Here is a 20,800-nt window from a genome sequence, read left to right on the forward strand (position 1 = left end):
CCATTTGAATTTTTGTCGGTCGCATTTCCGTACCGCGTGTGTGTGTGTGTGTGTGTGTGTGTGTGCGTCCGCTCGACCGAAAATCACGGGACCTTTCTTCGTCGACGTTCACCGACTCGTTGCGATCAATTCCGAGTGCTAATCGCGGACGGAAATATTCGCTACGAGAGCGGCGTATCGAATTTGCATGTACCGCTGAATTATGAGAGTCTCGAGGAGAAAATAATAGACTCGGCTGGGAAAGTACCTTCAACTTTACCAATCAACGGCGATTAATTAAAGGAAGCATCGTAGAGTATATTATCTCGAACAGTTACGCATTTGTTGTAACATTCTGTAAAATACCAGCGGAAAATGTGTTGATACTTTGCACAGCGACTATTTAGAAACTAGCGAAGGTAGAGCCATTAGGCAAGCCGCGTTACGAGCGGTAAAGCTTCCTCTTTAAAATGCATTTTGTTTCATGTCGATACCACTTCCGGTTCCCGAGATATCGTTGGGTAAAGAGAACCATGATTTTCAGTTCCGCGCTCTCGCTGTCTCACTCGCACGCTCGCGTTAGTCAGCGCGCTAGCGAAGGACGTTAGCGTGCTATCACTAATAGTAGTGCACGCTACATCTAAAGACCTAACGTCCACAGCGCAAACTTTGAAGCCTGATATCTCGAGAACTAATTGAGCTATCGACTTGGAACAAAATGCATTCTATAGTGCATTCCTTCCCCCTGTTGTATTCTTCAAATTTGACTCACCGGCGATATAGATTAGTGTTTGTAATCACTTAATAAGGAAACTGTTCACATATATTTTGGACCTTAAGTGATACTCGGAGACGTTTGTGCTAGCAATTCCGACGGGAACGGAAAGTTACAGAAAACCCACGACAATGAGCACTCTAAATAATTGTAAGCTTCGAGGTTAAACGGCCCGCGATAGGATATTCGACGTAATTAATTATATCGACAATTAATTACAGCGTTAGCAGAATCGGCTCCTGGAAATCCGACGAATTTCCTGACGGTTGGACGGATTATATTTATGAATTGCAGAGAATCGATGACGTTTCTTTCGCCGGCGGCGCGTACGAGCTCGTGTGTATGCGTGCGCGTGCGCGCCTACGCGTGGTTTTGTTTAATTATTGTCGACGGGTTATTTCGTCTGCTCGAAACAGTTTGCTATCGGTGACAGGCTATTTGATATCGCTTTTTGGTAGGGGTGGGGGGTGGGGTGGGGGACGGGAGAGCTATAGCTTTTGTTTCCGGATATTTGGCAAGAAATACAAGAACGCTGAACCATGAAACTTAAAAAATCATACAGAATTACTTCCCCGTTTCGGTTTCAATTCCGATCGAACGCTTTTTTTCACCGGGAGCTAGAAAAATTAGAGTTCCCGCGGAGATCCATTAAAAATAAGTTACACGCGGTTCTCGGATTGGATCACCATAATTTCCGCGTCGGTATGCGGTCCACGACGCTACCCTTCGCGGTCTTTTTTTCGCCCAGCAACTTTTCAACGGACAGAGCCAACGCCGCCGCGAAAAATCCCGTGGGAAATCAAGACCTCAAAGGCTCGTGTGTTGAGGAGAGAGAGAGGGAGAGGGAGAGAGAGAGAGAGAGAGAGAGAGAGAGAGAGTGCGCGCGCGCGTAGTCGAGAAATGCTCGGGCGACAACGGTGTAATTTTACCGAACATTTTTCCGAACGATCTTTCGACCTAATTCTTGCGATTTCAGTCGGAATAATCACAGAGGAATCGCGGGAAAAAAACTAGCTCAAACACGGTCGTAACTCCATTCACCTCGTGTCAAAATTTCAACACAAATGACTCTGAACTTACGCTTAAGTGTACTAGATGATGTTTTCAATTTTTTACAGAAATAATTTTTCCCTCGAGGTCATATGAAGGTCAAATTTGAGAAAACCTTGTAAAGAGCAATAAAACTAAATTTGAAAATTCCAGACCCCTTTGCACCACATCTTTTACAAGTTTAAAAACTATTTTTAATCATATTCCACTGAAGGTCAAATGAAGGTTATTGAACTTTAGGTCATTGGAAATTAAAGAAGTCTCGTTTTAAAAGTACACCACGATCTTGCAATTTAGAAGAGGGGGGCCTAATTTTTGCCCCGCAATCGAAATTAGATTAAAAATTCGATGACGGACAGAAATAATTTATTAATCTTTTAAGATTGCGAGGGTGTCGCGGAGCGAAAACTCGGTCGCGGGAGCGTCGATGGAGGATTAGCCGAAACCATAATGTCGTATTCCCTGTGTCGTTTGCCGCGTGTACATCATGAATAATGGCGGATCGTCGACGTCGACACGGGCGAAATTACGTTACTATTATTGCACGTTATTGCATTACGGAGGCACCGGCATTGTAGATACCGCGCGTCGATAATCGAGAACGCGAATTAATAACTGTTACATCAATCAATATGTACAACAGCGTCCGCGTCGCCGCTGTACAACGGTGACCATGAAAAGGGGTGGCGTGAGCGGACAGGATGACGTTCGAGGGTGGCCTGCAACCTGAATGGTCCTCCGAATCGAATAACACAAACTACAAGGGCACAATAACAATTTCGTCTTTCCGGTGATTGAGAAATTACCAATAATTCCGTAACATTCCAATGCCAAACGACCTTACTCGAGTTTCAGTCCCGTTTAACGACATTCGCGAATTTTTTGCGACGGAACCGACGGACGTACCAATTTGAAATTTTGTGACGTTATTCATCCACGTTGAAGAAGTCCAACAAAATTTGTTGCATATCGAAATTGTAATTCTGTCCAAAGTTACAGATGTTTAACTAAAACAGTTCCCCTAGAGACGTGTGTTCATGGTTGCCATAAATCCAACGATTATACACATTTGCAATAAATTTTTTCGGATTTAAATATTGACAGCGAATGAGTTTAGCTCTCATACAAATAAAAAAGAATTAAGAAATAACGAAAAATAAAAAAATGGCAGCATCTGGAAGACGGAACATCCATTTTTGCAGAAAAAAGATACATTTCAAATTCGCAAAAATTGAATTTCGCAAATATCGATATATTTCCAACCTGTAATCAAAATTACACGTCTCTCGAAGGTGTCTGCAAAATTTCAAGCAAATCGGACGACCGGTTATCGAGATGTGCAGCAGCCAAAGACAATGATCGAGTATTTTTGAGTATCGCAGTAGCACGGAAACGAAATTAAAGGAAATGAAAAGTCCGAACGACACCATTCGGCCTAGGAGACCCCTAAAAGGTTGCAGGGCACGGGTGTTTAATAAGGGGAGGAGGCTCGAGGCTCGGGCCAGGTGGCGAAAGGGCGTCGGCAGACAGGTCGATGCGTTTATGCGAGAGCGTGTGGCCCTAACAAGAATTCCTCGATTTGACCAAAGACGTAAACGTTAAGGGTGCCCCCAGCCCCCGGCCCCCGTCTACGTTTACGTTCTTTGACGGAACGTTACGACCGGTTTTACATTCCTGACCCCGGGTCCGTCCCGTGAAGGTGTGCGGGCCGGCCATCTTGAACGCGTCGAATGGCCCCAAGGAGCCCGGAAAGAAGAAAACGGAGAAGAAGATGTGTACAGAGAGAAATTACACCGGCGAAACGACTGGTTTCGAGGGCCGGATAGTTTTACGACCCTCCATCCACCGACTGTATAATCCGATTTACGGAACGAACTCGTACCGAGCACGAATTGCCATGTACGGAATAATGCTCTTGTGCACCTCTCTTCCGTTTCTCCATCGTCCCTGTCTCTCTCTCTCCCTCGCTCTCTTCTGTGTGTGCGTCAGTGGTGTGTTTCTTTTTCTTTTTTTTTTTTTCGTTCGTTCGTTCCCGTTGTAACATCGCTCGTAACCCGAGGCCTGGTTTTTCATAGCAGATAACTGATCGCCTCGAAAGCCGATAGTTCCTTCCCTGTTGCCTCCTCCGAGAGATGAATGAACGCCGAGTCGAATGGGAGTCCGGCAATTCTACTGTTCCCTTTCTTCCTTGCGACTCTGTGTCCCGAACTTTAACCGGGACACAATTGTGTCTCGCTCCTTTCATCCGCGAATGGTGACCCTGAACTTGGACTTGGAAGCCTCGACTCGGGTTGCTGCTGTTGGCACACCAGGACATTTCATACCGATTTTTGTAGAGGCGTAGATAGGGCTAGGCTAGAGCTCTGGGTGGATACCTGGATCACAAAGTACCTGCGAGAGGGCTAGAGATCGTGATAGCTCTCTTCAGGTTAATGTTTAGGTCACAAAGCACCTTGAGGAGGGCTAGAGATAGCTCTCTTCAGGTCCAGGTTAATATCTAGGTCACAAAGTACCTGGGAGAGGGCTAGAGATCGTGATAGCTCTCTTCAGGTTGATATCTAGGTCACAAAGTACCTGGGAGAGGGCTAGAGATCGTGATAGCTCTCTTCAGGTCCAGGTCAATATCTAGGTCACAAAGTACCTGGGAGAGGGCTAGAGATCGTGATAGCTCTCTTCAGGTTGATATCTAGGTCACAAAGTACCTGGGAGAGGGCTAGAGATCGTGATAGCTCTCTTCAGGTCCAGGTCAATATCTAGGTCACAAAGTACCTGGGAGAGGGCTAGAGATCGTGATAGCTCTCTTCAGGTTGATATCTAGGTCACAAAGTACCTGGGAGAGGGCTAGAGATCGTGATAGCTCTCTTCAGGTCCAGGTCAATATCTAGGTCACAAAGTACCTGGGAGAGGGCTAGAGATCGTGATAGCTCTCTTCAGGTTGATATCTAGGTCACAAAGTACCTGGGAGAGGGCTAGAGATCGTGATAGCTCTCTTCAGGTCCAGGTCAATATCTAGGTCACAAAGTACCTGGGAGAGGGCTAGAGATCGTGATAGCTCTCTTCAGGTTGATATCTAGGTCACAAAGTACCTGGAAGAGGGCTAGAGATCATGATAGCTTTCTTCAGATTAATATCTAGGTCAAAAAGCACCTGGAGAGAGCTAAAGATCGTGACAGCTCTCTTCAGATTAATATCTAGGTCACAAAGCACCTGGAGAGGGCTACAGATCGTGATAGCTCTCTTCAGGTCCAGGTTAATGTCTAGGTCACAAAGTGCCTGGAAGAGGACTCGAGATACATGATAGCTCTCTTCAGGTCCAGGTTAATATCTAGGTCACAAAGTACCAGTCTAGCTTCCCAAAGTCTCTGGTCCTCATTATTCCTCAAATTACATAGGTGAATCATAAAGCATGGGGTCCAGACAGATAGATGTTGGACAAGATCCTCCATTTCCCAGGAGGTAGCTAACCCCCAAAATTCTTGAGGAGACACTCCACCCACTGACCTTCCAGCCGCATTCCTCTATGCTTTAGCTGCAAGAGCCACACTATCATAAGTGTCCTCAGGATCCATCATAAGTCTCATAAGGAGGACCCCATCATTGGGGCATGTGAGGATCAATTGGTCCATCCCGCAAGGATCAAAACTAGCAAACACAAAGGCAGGAGTCGAGGCTAGTAGACGGACCAATGGTTGGGTTTGTCGATCAACCATCATCAGGACTGGCATAAGGCAGGGTCCCGGGATCCCGGAAAAATTGGGGAAACGCTGATTGATGCTCCATCGGAGTTATTGTACCGGACTCGATCGAAAATGCACACAGTGCACCGCGGACGCAAACTTCTGAATCCATCGGGGTGCATTAATCTCCGTCGCTTAATAACTGCCGGTTACGCGGAGCTAGCCGAGACTATACAGTTGCCCAGTGTTCTCCGTGGCACAAAAAAAAAAAAAAAAAAAGAAAAGGAAGAGGCCAGGGGACGAGAAAAAAGCCGCCATTAAAAGTTTCCGCGATCAATGACCCCTTCAACGGATACATTTCGTTAAGTTCACGGATCATTAGAAATTTTAAAGCGGCCTCCGACACTGACTAATAGCGCCTCCCCCGGATTACCAAGTTTTCATGGCGCCAGTTTGAGAACCCTGCGCGCACCTGAACACCTTCCTCTTTACTGCACCCTTTCTTCTTTCGCTTTCAGCACCGTAGCGACACGCCCTGGCTGAGTAGGTTGTCGGGGTGGAGGTACATCGCCAGCTGTAGCTAACACTTTATGGCGTTTAATTGGCCCGGGGAACCATCAAGTTAAACACAGGCGAAGAATCGCCGTGGAATCCTAGGTGTCTCGATTAATTGGACTGTAAGACAAGACGTGTGGATATTGGCTAGATATTTGTCTCTAGCATATTGATGTCTGAATAAATCCTGGGGTCCACGTCCACAACATAAATCTTGGGATGCTAAGTGTCCAACTATATTCAATTCCCATAAAATGCTAAAAGAACGGGTCACGTCCCGGTTATAGCGACCTCATTATTCCGTTTTATAGATTCCGGGGAGCCATAAAACTAAACACCAACTGAATTTTATCGCAGCATCTCCTCACGCCGGAGTTGCCACCCGACGATCATCATTCTTCGATCTAAACCCTGCGTTTTTAGCTCGTTTCGAATGATCGGTATGTATGGGGACGCAGCGTCCGGAAGAGGCTTCCGGCCAACGTCACGTGGCCAGCGGGAGAAATCGACTTAGCAGGATGGCGGGGCATCGGCTAATCTTTCGAAACGATCGTAGTTGCGTGTAAATCCTGGCGAATGGCAGAATCGCCGCGTAAGCCTACTTACGCAGCCAAACAGCAGGCAATCACCGGCATGTAATCCGGAAATGTTTTCTAGCTGGTCCATTACCGGCTTAGGGCTCGGGACCCGGGCCTCGAGTCCGATTCGTCGACAGAAATCCTCGGAGCGCTCGCTCGCTCGCTCGCGTGTGCGCGTGTGCGCTTATCGAAAAAGCAGGCATGCGTGAAGTGTAACGCGCGTGTTGCACACGCCGGCCGCGGCCGACAACACGCCGGACAACGAAACGCCCGTAATCTTTCGGAATTTCAATCTAAAACCTGTTCCCCGTTAATGCGCGCCCGGATTACTGTTGGTTGTTCTTGCGGAAGACGGAACGCTCGACGTTTCTGTCTCAAGTGAATTAAAGCTCGGCCGTGCGCGCCAGCGTTTCATTAAGCCCGCGACTATAATCGATAAGTCGAAACCTGGCCCCACTTCGGACAGGAGAATAGTTATTGGCAAGCCGAATTTAGGCTGAGGTGACCTTGGTCTATTGGTATTTTCGGTTGATTATAATAATTTTCAGGGGTCCGATCGGTTGGTGTGCGACACCTGGAAGCGTAGAAGAAAAGACCAGCAACTTCGACGTTGCGTAGAAAGAGGGCTGCCCTCGATATAAGCCAGTCGGAAGTCCCGGTGAAATTGCTTGTAACGAGGGTAGTCCTTTCTCTTGATCCAGAGAATTTGGCTTTGAGTGTGCTTTTATGTTTCTAGGTGAAGAAACGTTAGGAATGTCGTTTTCCAAGGTCTCCCTCGTTGTAAGCAATTTTACCTCAAACTCGCATATAACGGGGGAGCCTTCGAAAAGCACAATTCCTTTGGTCTTTCTGTAATCATGGACGGCAATCATCAGCTGTGTCTGTGTCCAGCAGACCGAGATTGTCGACTTTCTATTCTCACTATTTCTCACACTTTTGAATGAGAATGACCCTGAGTCATTCCTGACGTGGATCCAGCTTTCCTTTTCGTCCGTCGATATAAAATAAGCAGGCCTCTTCAAGAGTATAGTGGACGGAGAAGGTTTCGAGTTAGAGAGTTTTGCGAACCCAGGCGTTTCTATTCAGATCGCGTGCACGGCACGTTTCTTCCCGAAAAAAAAAGGGTGATGCTACTTTGCACATATTCAGAGTGACAGAAAGGGAGACGTTTAGCGTGCGTCACCTATGAAAACACACTACATTCAGGCGGAAAGAAAGGCTGGGGTTTTTTCGGGGCCTTGCCACGACGTGGTACATTATTCGACGACATAGTGGTTGCGCTTAAAAATTTATGCGCCACTCAACTCGGACCGGGAGCACACCGGTTATCCTGCCATCCGTCTCGAAAGCTCGCCTTAATAAGCGACAATAGCTGTGCCATGATCTATTCAATTTAATCATACAAATCTGAAATGTGAAACATTTCTGAAAATTATACCATTCGGATTTGATGACTCTATCGCGATCAGCCTAGTCGAAATCGGTCATTATGTGGACGGAGGTGGCTATACTTAAGTCAGCATAAGGTCCCGAGTCACTATAAGGACCTAGATTAGGTTTAAATTACTGAGTCTGAAAGGGATCAAACGGAATCCTAATTGCAAGTTACGGTCGAACCGCGTTGGATTTTAATCCAATTCCCAACTGATTTTTAATTACTCCCGGGCTATATTATAGTCTGATCAGGTCTGGTTTAGGCGAATATTTTAACCGTTGATCGGGTCCAAGTCATTAGCCCGCCCGATAGCACGGGAACAGCGAAAGTTCAGTGCAGTTAGAGTTACGATAATTGGGACCATAATCGGGCAGCTTCACGATTTTAATCGATTCGTTAATCGACCGTTGCGTCGTAATTAATCGCGGCGGAATCGCGCTTATGATCCGTGCACCGTGTCACGTGGAATTAATTCACTAACAACGTCCGCTCGTTACATAATTCCCCCGTTGTAATTGTAATTTGTAATTCGGAAAATATGTAATTCCACCCCCCTCCCCCCACTCCTCTCATCGCTAGACCGGTGATGTTTCCTTATTATGAATTTGTAATGCAAAATTGCGCTCGAAATCGCGATCACGCGGTGAACCGTGTGATACGATTACAGAACAAAATTCCATGTTTCCACCGCGTTTCTCTATTATGCAACCAAGTCACCAGCGAAATCAGCAACTTTTATTAAATCTTCCCGGCTCGTTTTCCGTCCCGCTGCGAGAATTACGCTAGTTCCACAACTGCCATGATAACAAAAAAAAAAAAAAAAAAAAATCTACAACTTCGCTTCTGATTCACGGAAGTTAATGAACGCTTGCTATGTTAATTGCCAGGTTACTGCATTCGTGCTCAATTGATTCGCGTCGCAGCACCGAGCACCGAGATACTTATTTATAAGTGTGTTTTACAATTTTTCTTTGCTTGGTTTCGCAATTTTTTAAATCACAATTATTTTGTAGTAACTCTATAGTAATTTATAGTAACTCTATAATAATTTCTAGTGACTATATCAACTGGTATAATTGTTCCCACGCAGCCTAAATAAAAGTTGAGTGCAAAAATTGACACCTAACTCGATCCTCCATTGGCAGAAAATGGAAAGGAATATTGTAAAATGGAGTTCGCTGTGTTATAATGTGACAAGTTCTATTTCCATCGACACCAATTGTTTTTAATGCAAAAATTGATTTTTGGTCGCTGTCAGGTCCAATTGTCTGCCGTGCGGAGCCAGGTTTAAATATTCGAATCTCGCGGCATGAAAATTGAACGACAGTCCGTGGAAGGTTATAATTTCGGCGTATTAATAAATGAAACCTGCCGGACGGTCGCAATGTGCCAGAAATTAAGCCACTTAATATTCTAATGAACGAGCGGATAATAATGGGAAACAGTACAAATTCGTATAAATAATGGGCCACGTCGTAACGGCAACTTTGCGTAAGCTTTTCAATAATTAATCGAACGAAAATTTCAATCTCTACGACGGAACCTTAATCCTCCAATAGTCTCTCAATCAACTTCCAATTTTTTCCATTTCCTGTCTGAATTATTCTACGCGATATCACTCACTGATACCACTAAAAATCAATATATGAACTTTTTCATACGAGAAATAGTTAAATAATTTTGATATCTCTCGTCAGTCTTATTATGATAATAAATATTTACTTGTGGGCACGAAATTTAACACTAAATCTACCAAACATTAACAGTATCTGGTAAATATAGCCTTATAAAAATGGCAACCCTTTTATTGAGATTGTCCGTAATTTTCCACTACTTTCTATAAACGAATTTTTATAATTTCAATAATTCTAAAATATAAAACCGGTCATTTGACAGTAGTAGGTTTAGTGTTAAGCAGATATTTGTGCAACCACATTTTTACCACATTTTTATATTTATCTTGAAGGTAAAAATAAGACCCGACTAAAGGCAGCCTCGTTGAAACATTAAAAGGTGTTGTTAATATTGTGTTATTAAGGGTCGAGCAGTTTTCGTGCTCGGGAAAAACCCGTGAAAATTCCTCGCAGGTGCAATTAGTTCTTCGAGCTTCGGATCGTCCCGGAACCGTTCGTTGTTTCATTATTCAGTGCTCGGGTAGATGCATCGATATCGATGGGGGACTAGATGCGAGCGTTTATGTGGTGAACCGGTAAACATATCGCCGGCGCTCGCGGATTATTTAATATTCCATTAACGGAAACGCGACGGGATGAAAAAAAAATCTCTCTCTCCCGAAGCCGCGAATATTTACCGCGCGAAATATGCTGCTACTCTTCCCCATCGTAATTCACGGCCGGCGCGGCCCCGAAGTATACCGGGAGAAATATCCGATTAATCGAGAATCGAATTCGGCAGAATTGCCGCGAAATCGGATTAATTTTGCATATCCTGCATTATTCCCGAACGATTTCGACCGTTTTTTAACATTAAACCCAACCCCTGACAAGTACACCCAACCCCCTCCCCTTCGCCACCACTCAGCCCTTCGCAATCACTATACAACAAGGCACACCTAATCAGTAGTGACATGAAAGATGGTCCAACGTTACCGGATCATTTACAATTGGAATTTGTTTTTAAGGGTGAATTTAAAGAAAAAAGGAATTGTTTCATTTTAAAATGATCTAGTGACTTTTGGACCACCCTGTATCTTCGCCACCATTTAGATGGTCCAACGTTACCAGACCATTTAAAATTCAAATTTGTTTGTAAGAGTGAGTTAAAAAAAAAGGGATTGTTTCATTTTAAAATGATCTAGTGACTTTTGGACCACCCTGTATGTTCGCCACCATTTAGCCCTTCGCAATCACTATACAAGGTACACCTATATATGAAAGATGGTCCAACGTTACCGGACCACTCAAAATTCGAATTTGTTTGCGAGGGCGAATTGAAAGAAACGGGATTGTTTCATTTGAAAATGATCTAGTGACTTTTGGACCACCCTGTGCGAATAGAAGAAAATTATTGAGATTGACGTCATAACTCACCTGATATAGCACGTCCAGGGAAATAGGGTACACCATCTGCTCGACGATAACTCTGAGAACCGTGTTGGGTCCCCCTTGAGTCTCCGCCTGCGCCTGGGCCACCTGATTCTGCCCAGGAATTGCAACTTGGTTGTTCGAGTTCTGTAACAAAGTAGAAAAACGGCGAAAGTTAGTTCGGAGCTCGACTTTGTTCATTCCGTGCAGAATACACCGTCTCTGTTGACCATTTGATCAAAACAGTGGTATATTTACTGCAACTCTACACGATGCTTCAAAATCCTCCAAAACTGGACGATTCTAGCGATAGGTGGGTCTACTTTGACCCGTGGCCAGCATTGCTCAATATTTATCACAAAAGAAATTATCTACTTTCTTATTTAGTTCCTAGAATTAATAATAGTAGACCGATGGTAGATCCTAGAGTAGATTCAGAGTAATACGTGTAGGGTAGGGCTTCCAATTGATCAAAACAGTGGTATATGTACTGCAACTCTCCACGATGCTTCGAAATCCTTCAAAACTGGACGATTCTAGCGACAGGTGGGTCTACTCTGACCCGTGGCCAGCATTGCTCAACATTTATCACAAATTTTCTACTTCCTTATTTAGTTCCTAGAATTATTAATAGTACATGCCCTGACCGATAGTAGATCCTAGAGTAGATTCAGAGTAATACGTGTAGGGTAGGGCTTCCAGTTTGGGCCAGACTACCTTAGTCATAGTTAAGACCAAACTAGAACTCCAAAATCGATTAGGCATTAGAGTCTAAGCTTACTAATTTAATTTAGTACGTCACTGATACTCTTTAGTCTATATTAGACTCCCATAGGTGGCTAGGCCTAGTGTAGGGCTTCCCATAAGAGCCACACTCATAGAATCATACTTATGTCCAAGTTGGGACACTAGGTTTCCCACTAGGTATCTTGAGTTTGCAACTCCCTGATATACTTTTTTAATTAAGCCCACATTAAACTAATAGTAGTGGCCAGTCCTAACCTAGGGCTCCTTACGAGGGTCACATTTTCGCAATCATAATAAAGTTGTAACCGTGTCTCTAGGGTTAGCATGATTTCGATCGGACACGATTTGCGTCATCAGTGACATTTTTAAACCCAGATTGAACTTCCAGCAGTCTTCAGGTGTAGGATAGGGCTGCCAACATGGCCCAAACTGCCACGATCATTATCGAATCTGTTCTACGAGTTTTGGAGTGGTGGAACTTGGAACTTTTAGCTTGCCCAATTTACCTTCGACTTAGTTCATGCTGTTTCTGGCTCGGGTAAGATCCAGAATTCGACTGTCCCTGTCAGAATTAAGTCCCCACTCCAGAATCGGAAGAATCGTCGCGGAAGTAGAACAGCGACGCCGTTGGCCGAGTGTTATCCGAGCAGAGACTCTCGATTTCCATAAAATGCTAAAGAAACCCGGGCGCATTAGAATTTCGATGGAGATTAAAACGCAGCTTGAACCGTCGGGCGTCGGTGCCCGGAAACTCGGGTCTCCGGGACCGCACCAGTAGCACCGGAAGTCCCGTGAAAGGGGGAACTTGTTACCGAGTTAGCCGGCGGAACGATATTTCTACGTGAAGGGAAATCGATCGAGTGCCACCGGGAAGCGTTTTAAGTAATGTCGTACGAGAGGAGAACCCGGACCGATTTCGCGAGGGCGCGTTACGTGATGTGAAAAATATTTGCAAAGTTCCCCGGGTCTGAATGGATTATACAGAGTGGTTCGGGATTAAATAAATACGCGTGCGGTGAGGCGGGGGGGGGGGGGGGGGGGGGGGGGGAGGGGAGAGCCGTGCGCAATTCGTTGGTGGACTGGCGATCGAAAAACAGGACGGTTCCACCAGCGTACAGTTTTGCGAAGAGAAGCAAAGGCATTGAAAAGTTGAAAAATGGTCGGGGGTGAGCAATTCGATAAATTTTTTATTTTGTTTTTTTTTTTTTTTATATAACCGGAGCTGAGTATTTGCGGAATTCGTGTCCGGCCGTCCGCGCGAAAAACAGTCACTGTTCTCGACGGTCGAGCAACGCATAACCGGGGCTGGAACATTTGCGTGAAACGTTCGATGTCTGAAATTATCCGTCGACAGGCAGTTTCGACTCGACGCCGGGAGAAGATAAACAGGCCGCGCGCGACCGATTTACGAGCAGCCATTACTCATCCACTCGCCTCATTGCACCGGAATAAAAGTAAATATGTTATTTACATTGGAAAATGAAGTACGAGTCCGATCAACGTCACTCGCCTGTCCGTCCGATTCCGAGCACGTTGCGCAATATTTCAAAATAATATGCGCGACGATCGAGATACATTCTCCTCGAATATTCCACGCCTCCAAACCCCTGCAAACATCGTCAAACACCTGCAAACCTCTTCAAACACCTGCAAACATCGTCAAACACCTGCAAACATCTTCAAACGCAATCTTCAATCGAGCTCGTCTTGAGCTTTTTCTTTTTAAAATAGGAGGGAGAGAAGGTTTCTGTTCGCGAATTATTTAATTCCGTTCCGAGAGACGATAATTATGCTGCCGGTAGAACGGTGGCGGACCGCGAGATTTAAACTTCAGGAGACACGTGTGTAGCGGTGTAGCGGTCGGATGCTCGTGTTTTATTATTTAATTTTATTTTATCCGTTTTATATCCGCGGACCGGTGGCGGCGAATTCCTCGTAATTTCATACCACTTCCGACATAAAAATACTTGCGCAACACGTCCGGCTCCCGTATACCTGGCCGGTCATTCTAATTTTACTCGAACGGTCGACGTGACTGCCGCCGCCGCCCGCGCCATAAATGCTTCACGGGCCTAACTAACTTCAAAATTGAACGAAATTCTCGGCGCCGGGTGAAAAGCAGCGGCGTTGACGTAATAAAAGCATTGCGAGATCTGGAAAATGTCCGGCAGTGTTAATAGTTACTGTGGGGGCGGTAGTCGAATTAGCCGGGACGTTTCCGGGATGGGTGTTACATTATTGAAGGAACGGGAAAACGAGACCGGAGAGGGCGCGCGTAGAAATTTTCGGAAAATTGAGGCCGTAGCGCGAAGCAACAAAAGGTCTCGATCTATTAAACGGGGGACCCCCAATCGATCACCTCGTGATCGCGCCGCCGGCGCAAAGTGGCCGATTGAATTTCAATATTAATCGAACAGTTAGCGGGTGCCGTTCCGACGTGAACGCTCATTCGGCCTATTAAAAATGCAACAGGCCAAAATTGGCCATGCCAGAGAAAACAATGCCATTAGCCGGCGCCGCCGCCGCACGCCCACTCCCCACCCTCTCACCGTCAGCGTCGCCTACCTCGCGCGTCTATCCGTTTTCGATGGGAAACGTTGTCGATTACTAGAAAATATACTGAAGAGGACATAATCAGCGTGCGCTCGATCGAGACAGAAATTTATTTTTCCGCGAGTACACTCGATTCATAATTTCCAGTTGACTTGGCCAACATCCAATCTTCGTCGGGTTCTGTTCAATCATTTTCGATTACATCAGCCAGCGTCTAACCAGTCAGTCGATAAACGGTACCGGAAAGCAGGATGAAACTTAAGGGTTAAGGGTTTTGTTGAGAGCGGTAGAATTAGGGAGGCGTGTCATCTGAAAACTAGGGGAGGAGCTGGGGGAGGAGCTGTAGGCGGGGCTAAGGAAAGGATTGGTGGAGAATCTTGGGAGTGGTTTGGAGGAGGGGCTATGGGAGGAGTCGGAGGAGGGGCTTAAGAAGGGTCTAGTAAAGGGAAAAGGGGAGTGGCTAGGGAGGAGTCCAGGAAAGGGATTAGGAAAGAGATTAGGGGTTGGAATAGAGGCGGGACAAGGCAAGGGAATATGGGATCAGTTGGGGGCGTGACCAGGGAAGCAGGTACTGGAGGAGGGGCTAGAGGAGGGTCTATGGGAGGAGTCAGAGGAGGGACTTAAGAAGAATTTAGTAAAGGGAAGAGGGGAGGAGGGACTAGGGGAGTGTCTAGGGAGGAGTCAGAGGAGGGACTTAAGGAGAGTCTGATATGGGATCAGTTAGGGGCGTGACCAGGAAAGCAGATATTGGAGAAGGGGCTAGAGGAGGGGCTAGAGAAGGAGATGGGTGGAGAAGTTGACGATGGGACTAGAGGTGGGCCTGAAGGAGGGCCCTATGGGCGGATCTAGGAAAGAATGAGGAGAGTGGTTAGGGGAGGCTTCATAACTGGGACCAGAGGTCCCAATAAAAATTGTTGGCCACTCTCTGGTGTTCTTCTCTGGTGTATTCTCTCTTACCTGACCCAGGGAGATGATGGGACAGTGAGTGTTGACGACACAGAAAATCTAATTTCAATGGGACGATTGTAACGCTAGACCGTGGTATCGGTCGATCGACGAAAATGGGGCTTTTGTAAGGAATGTGTCCAAACAGCAAGGCGAAACGATCGATGTAATAACGTGCTGTTACTTTTTTGAACGGGGCTGAATGGGGGAGACCGGCGCGTTTGACTGAACGTGCGCATTATCTCTGTGGGAATGGCGTTCCCGTGACACGCCGGGCGATATAGATTTCAATTACAAGCATTAAATCCAAATTAATATCAATTTTTGGACGAGCCGGTGCGGACGAATTAAACGCGAGAGGTATAAAGCGGGACCCACGATAAGCTGACAGCAGCTAGGACGACAACGTGGAGGATGATCCGGTGTGCGGCGTCATCAGCGTAACCGCAACGAGGGGGGCGAAGGATACGCGGGGAATAAAACGAGGGGGTGCAAGATGCCAGGGTCGAAGGGTAAGCCACGGGTTCGTGGACACTGCAATTGCAACAACGGTTCACGAAGCCGGAACGAAATCCTGCGCGAACCAGACGTACTCGTAGGACGTGGCAGCCGATGCACGGTCATTTGACGGCGTCGTGTGTCCGCGTACCCGTGGATACGTGTCTCCAAAGTAATTTCCAGTTATCTGCGTTTACGATTCCGCAGTTACGCCACCGTGATTCCGCCTCGTATTTCCCGGACGCGTTCTTTTCTGTCTCCCTAACCTTTGATGCAGATGCGCGATCGTTACGCGATGCTGGTTGAAGTTATAAATTTACACACATCTAAAAAGTGCATATTAATTATAAAAAAAAAAAAAAAAAAAATTCTGAGTTTTGACAGCTCTTGAAGAGTAGAATAAGAAAGGCTTATAACAGTTTCCTCTGAAGTGGACAACTGTTCTTGAAATCCTGATTTACATTTGAGACCTCGACCTACAGTTGCTACCGCGTTGCCATAAACGACTTCGCAGCCTACCCCCACGGATCTGGACACCTCGCTTTTGACTCTAGACGCATATTTTATTGGAAAAATCTTCTCGGACAACTTTTGATCCTCCGATCAAAAGAAAGGGGGTGTATTCCGTGAGGAACCTAAACTATGAAAGAACGAGTGGGGGAATCAGTCCGGGGAGCAAGAGGGAATTGAAACAGACAAGAAATTAAGAGGAGCGTAATAGTTTCAGCGCCGAGGCAGTTTAAGATTTCATTTTAAAGTCCCATTAGAATTAGATCCCTCTGTGCCATGATCGTCGCTCGCCGGCTGCTTTCATGTCGCCGTAAAGCGGGCGAAGTGACGCGCGGAAGAATAAACGAACATCTCCCCGGGATCGCGCGCGCCGTCGGCCAATACAACTTTCAGTCCACTTTTACAAAACAGCAGAAGCTTTTTAGGGCGCCGTTACCCGGGGCAACTTGGGAGCGCGAGTTTACGGGTGCGTGTGCCCGGGCTGAATATTTCGCGATACCATGGGATCCCATAAAAACTGCCTGGCAGCAATACCCGAACCGGTTCGCTCGCACAGTGTCGCGCACTCACATACATACACACACACACAGATATCGAGCGGAGGAAAGGGACCGTAAAATTATTATCGCGACGACACTTCAATCCCGCGCGTTACGCGGCAATTAGAGCATCCTTAACGAGCCTCGTCGCTCGCCAAGAAGACGTAACCGAGGCCCGAGTTTCGAACGATGAAGTCCCGCAGAAGTTCGAGACGAGAAGTTGCACTTTCGAGTGGCGAGAGAAATTCTTCGGCCGCGCCTGCGTCTCGAAGTTCTTATGCAAATTTGACGATCGGCGAGGTTTCGGTTGGGTTTGCCGTTGTTGACTTCGGTTCGACAATGTTTGCTGTTACGGTACAGCTGTCAGCGTTGAGTGTTGCACGAGGTGTCGCTCATTGGACAATTATTTCAACGTCTCTGAATATTAGGGGTACCCATGCGTAATCAATTACTTGCAAAGAATTTGCTTTGCCTTCAGAAAGTATAATTTTCTTTTACAACCCTGTAATAAAATGGCGGCGTCCGCACCTTCCGAGGATCATATTCGTCATTGCATACTGTTTCATTTTCATGCGGGATTTCATGCAACGGTAACAGCAAAGAAAATTTGCGATGTTTATGGAGGTGTATTGAAGGTCAACAAGTGTCAACGTTGGTTCAGAAGGTTTGCTGCTGCTGATTATGATCTCTCTGACAGGCCTCGAAGTGGACGACTAGTTGAATTTGATAGTGACACCCTAAAATCTGTATAAGAGGGGGATTGAAAATTTGCAGGAGAGATGACGGAGAATATATAATAAATTAAGAAATAAAAATAATTGGTTACTTATGGGCCTCCCTAATATATTACGTCAGCGACAGTCCGAATTTCTCGCGTTTCCCGTGGCTCCACCAATTTCTCGTGGGTTCTTATTCCGATTCCACCTTGCCAATTACCGGGCGATAAATTCTCGAGGGCGTGGGTCGTAAATTCGGTGCTTGTCTACCACTTTTCCCAGGTTTTTTGAAAAGCTCGTGCATCATCCCCCCTAAGATACTCGCGATCGGCGAGTCCAGTTTGTTTCTCCCGACAAGTATCTCGCCGAAATATTTCTTTTCACCGTTGGAGTCGCTTCGATTTCAGCTTGAGCACCGAAGTTCTCCCTGTCGTTTTTAATTGAAAAGTTTCAACAGGACGCTGAACAGGGGTTTCCTCGAAGTTCCGGCACCGAGGGCGAAAAATGACGGGAACACTCTCTTGCTCGCCACTTAAAAGGATGCAGATGGTTTAATTATACTGTATGCCGATAATAAGGTCGCCAGCTGCGAGCAGCCGTGGAAAGGCTCAATTAAAGTTGTACCTTAATTTCTCGGGAATCCGAGCAGGTTAGGGGAGGCAGATAAGAAGAAAATCGCGGCGAAAGAAATTGTAAGACGGAGGAGAAAGGTGGAGGAGAGGAAGCTTTCGCCCGCGCGCGAAACACGTTAAATAAATAAACGAGCATTAATAGGAAACTTCGAGCAGAGAACGGGGACTACGGGGGTGAAAAAAAAAAGAAAATAGCGCGAAACTTCGACAGGATTAATTTTTTTCCCCCTCACCCGATAATCTAGCTGCTGTAAAATTGACGAAACCGTGTTCGTTAATGCACCGGCGTAATTATTATTTCACGCAAATTCACTGGGTTACAGCGATAACGAGCTCACGGTGAAAATATGCTAAAAACACCTAGCCATTGTTTAATTTAATGACGAGTCAACGGGGGTGGCGGGGGCGAGACAGAACGTAGCAGCTGTTGTTTCATTGCAATGCCCGGCGCGGAAACTTGCTGGAACTACTTTCGGGGCACGTATGCTCGAATCTATTAGCTGGGAACTTGCAGCGAGTAAAACTTGAACGTGTTCAACGGGTAAGCAGCGCCGGATGGATTGCAGAAACTGTAAACTCCGCCGATGCATTGTGTTATAAGGCGCAGCAGAAGTTGTAACGCAACCTTCCCCGTGATTCTTACAAGGGGAGCCCACCGGGAATTGCGTGTAATGACCGTGTAATTGTCAACTGCAATTTCCCGGGGAATTGCTGCTGTCTGCTATGTTGCAAAGGGAGCGATTTAAATGGCGAACGAGGGCGATTAACCGAGATTAATCGATCCCTAATCGCTGCTGGCATCGCTGTCCTCGCAATGTATACAACTAGTGTGGAAGTACTGCGCTTTTCTAATTTTTCACTTCACACGGCCCAAAAAGTCGAAAAACGCAAATGTTCATGTACCTCCCTTCCTGTTGCATATTTTTCGGAGAAAAAATCTGTAGACGTGCCTCAAATATACAGTCAAATATCCTAGAAGTTTCAACAAAATCGGCTCGGCAGTTTGATTAAAAAAAAATGGAATGTGTCGCCCTGATTTCAGGCCTTTTAAGGCCATACCCCCCAAAAGACGCAAATGTTCATGTATCTCCGTTTTTGCTGGATATTTTCTCGCGAAAAAATCTGTAGACGTGCCTCAAATATACAGTCAAATATTCTAAAAGTTTCAACAAAATCGGCTCGGCAGTTTGTTTGAAAAAAAAATCGAATGTGTCGCCCTGATTTCTGGCCTTTTAAGACCATACCCCCCAAAAGACAGAAATGTTCATGTATCTCCGTTTTTGCTGGATATTTTCTCGCGAAAAAATCTGTAGACTTGCTTTGAATATGTGTTCAATTGTCCCGGAAGTTTGAACAAAATCGGCTCGGTAGTTTGTTTACAAAAAAATCAAACGTATCGTTCTATTTTTGGGCGTTCGGGTCACGCACCCTTATGTCAGGGAGTTTTGATATTATATGGAGATTTGTCGATCTCGATGGGAATTCTAGTTACTTCGGTGACCTAGTGCACGGAGCCATAGCCGGACGAGGGGTTAGGGGTTCCTATCAGTGGCAACAAGTAGCGGAAGGTTATGGTAATGTTCTCAGTCCCAGCACTTACGGTTTGTTCGAGGGCCAGCCATCAAAAGGGGATAGAAACTACCCCTTGGAGCAGTTATTTCGCCTCGTGAAAGCCGCTTTGGGCAAGTGCATAGTCAAAGTAACGACCACGGACTCAGTCTTTCGCAGAAGCAATCTTGCCCGCTCAGGGTTCATCTGTAGTCAATGTATATTCCGTGGCTTTAATGCTCTCTGTCCCCACAGACGGTTTTTGCGACCGAGGAAGCCCGACAAATGATCTACGCCTACTTTTGTTCGGGTAAAAAAATGTCAAAACGCCTACCATCGCCCAATTACAAGTACAAATTGAAAAATCCAATTTCTAACAGGTTTTCTAACAAAATTTTTTACTGGAACCAATAGTTTTTCATGTATTTGATCAAACTCGAGGGTAAGGTATTGATTGAAAATTGTGTGGGACAGGGAAAAGGAAAACAGTGTGTCAAAATTTGATCGAGCACTATGGTGTATTTAGTGGTCGCTATTTCTATGTCGGTTTTCCGTTACCCCGTACCGCAGTAGAACCGGAATTCCGGAAGTTCGACTTCCCTTGAAGTTCAACGAGCATCTACCGAGGAAACCCGAAAGCTTATGCCGTTACGAAATTAAATTCGAGAAAGGAAAGAACGCGGTAACTTCGGCAAGTTATTTCACGATGAAACGAAAAATTATTCCTTGCATACTTCATTACACGCCCGGCATACAAGAGAAGCCCACTAATGGGTCTATATCTTCAATTTTTTCTTTTTTTTTTCTTCGGTGCAGTGTTTTGTAGTGAAATTGGTAACGCAGGAATTTTCGTGGCACCGCGGCAGCGTAAAGAAAATTGTGGGAAGAATTTTTAGCGACCTGCTGATTCACATTTGCGTAACACATTTCTCGCCGGTGCATCAGCTGCCGGTAAACAGTGGAGATGAACCCTTTCCCGTTGAGTTAAATATACATTGCCGGAAACCGAGCGACTTTAG

General features: G+C 45.8%; 1 protein-coding gene across 8 annotated transcripts in view; it reads right to left on the reverse strand.

Moving 5' to 3' along the window:
- Heph (polypyrimidine tract-binding protein 1 heph) overlaps positions 1 to 20,800 on the reverse strand; it is a 427,542-nt gene that overhangs the window by 30,928 nt on the left and 375,814 nt on the right. For all 8 annotated transcript variants that reach the window (XM_076796830.1, XM_076796827.1, XM_076796824.1 and 5 more), the window contains one exon: positions 11,100 to 11,240. In XM_076796830.1, the coding sequence (XP_076652945.1) occupies positions 11,100 to 11,240 (141 nt within the window). The remainder of the gene's footprint in view (positions 1 to 11,099; positions 11,241 to 20,800) is intronic.

This window comes from Halictus rubicundus, chromosome 11 (assembly GCF_050948215.1).
Source record: "Halictus rubicundus isolate RS-2024b chromosome 11, iyHalRubi1_principal, whole genome shotgun sequence".
In the NCBI taxonomy this organism is placed as follows: Eukaryota; Metazoa; Arthropoda; class Insecta; order Hymenoptera; family Halictidae; genus Halictus; species Halictus rubicundus.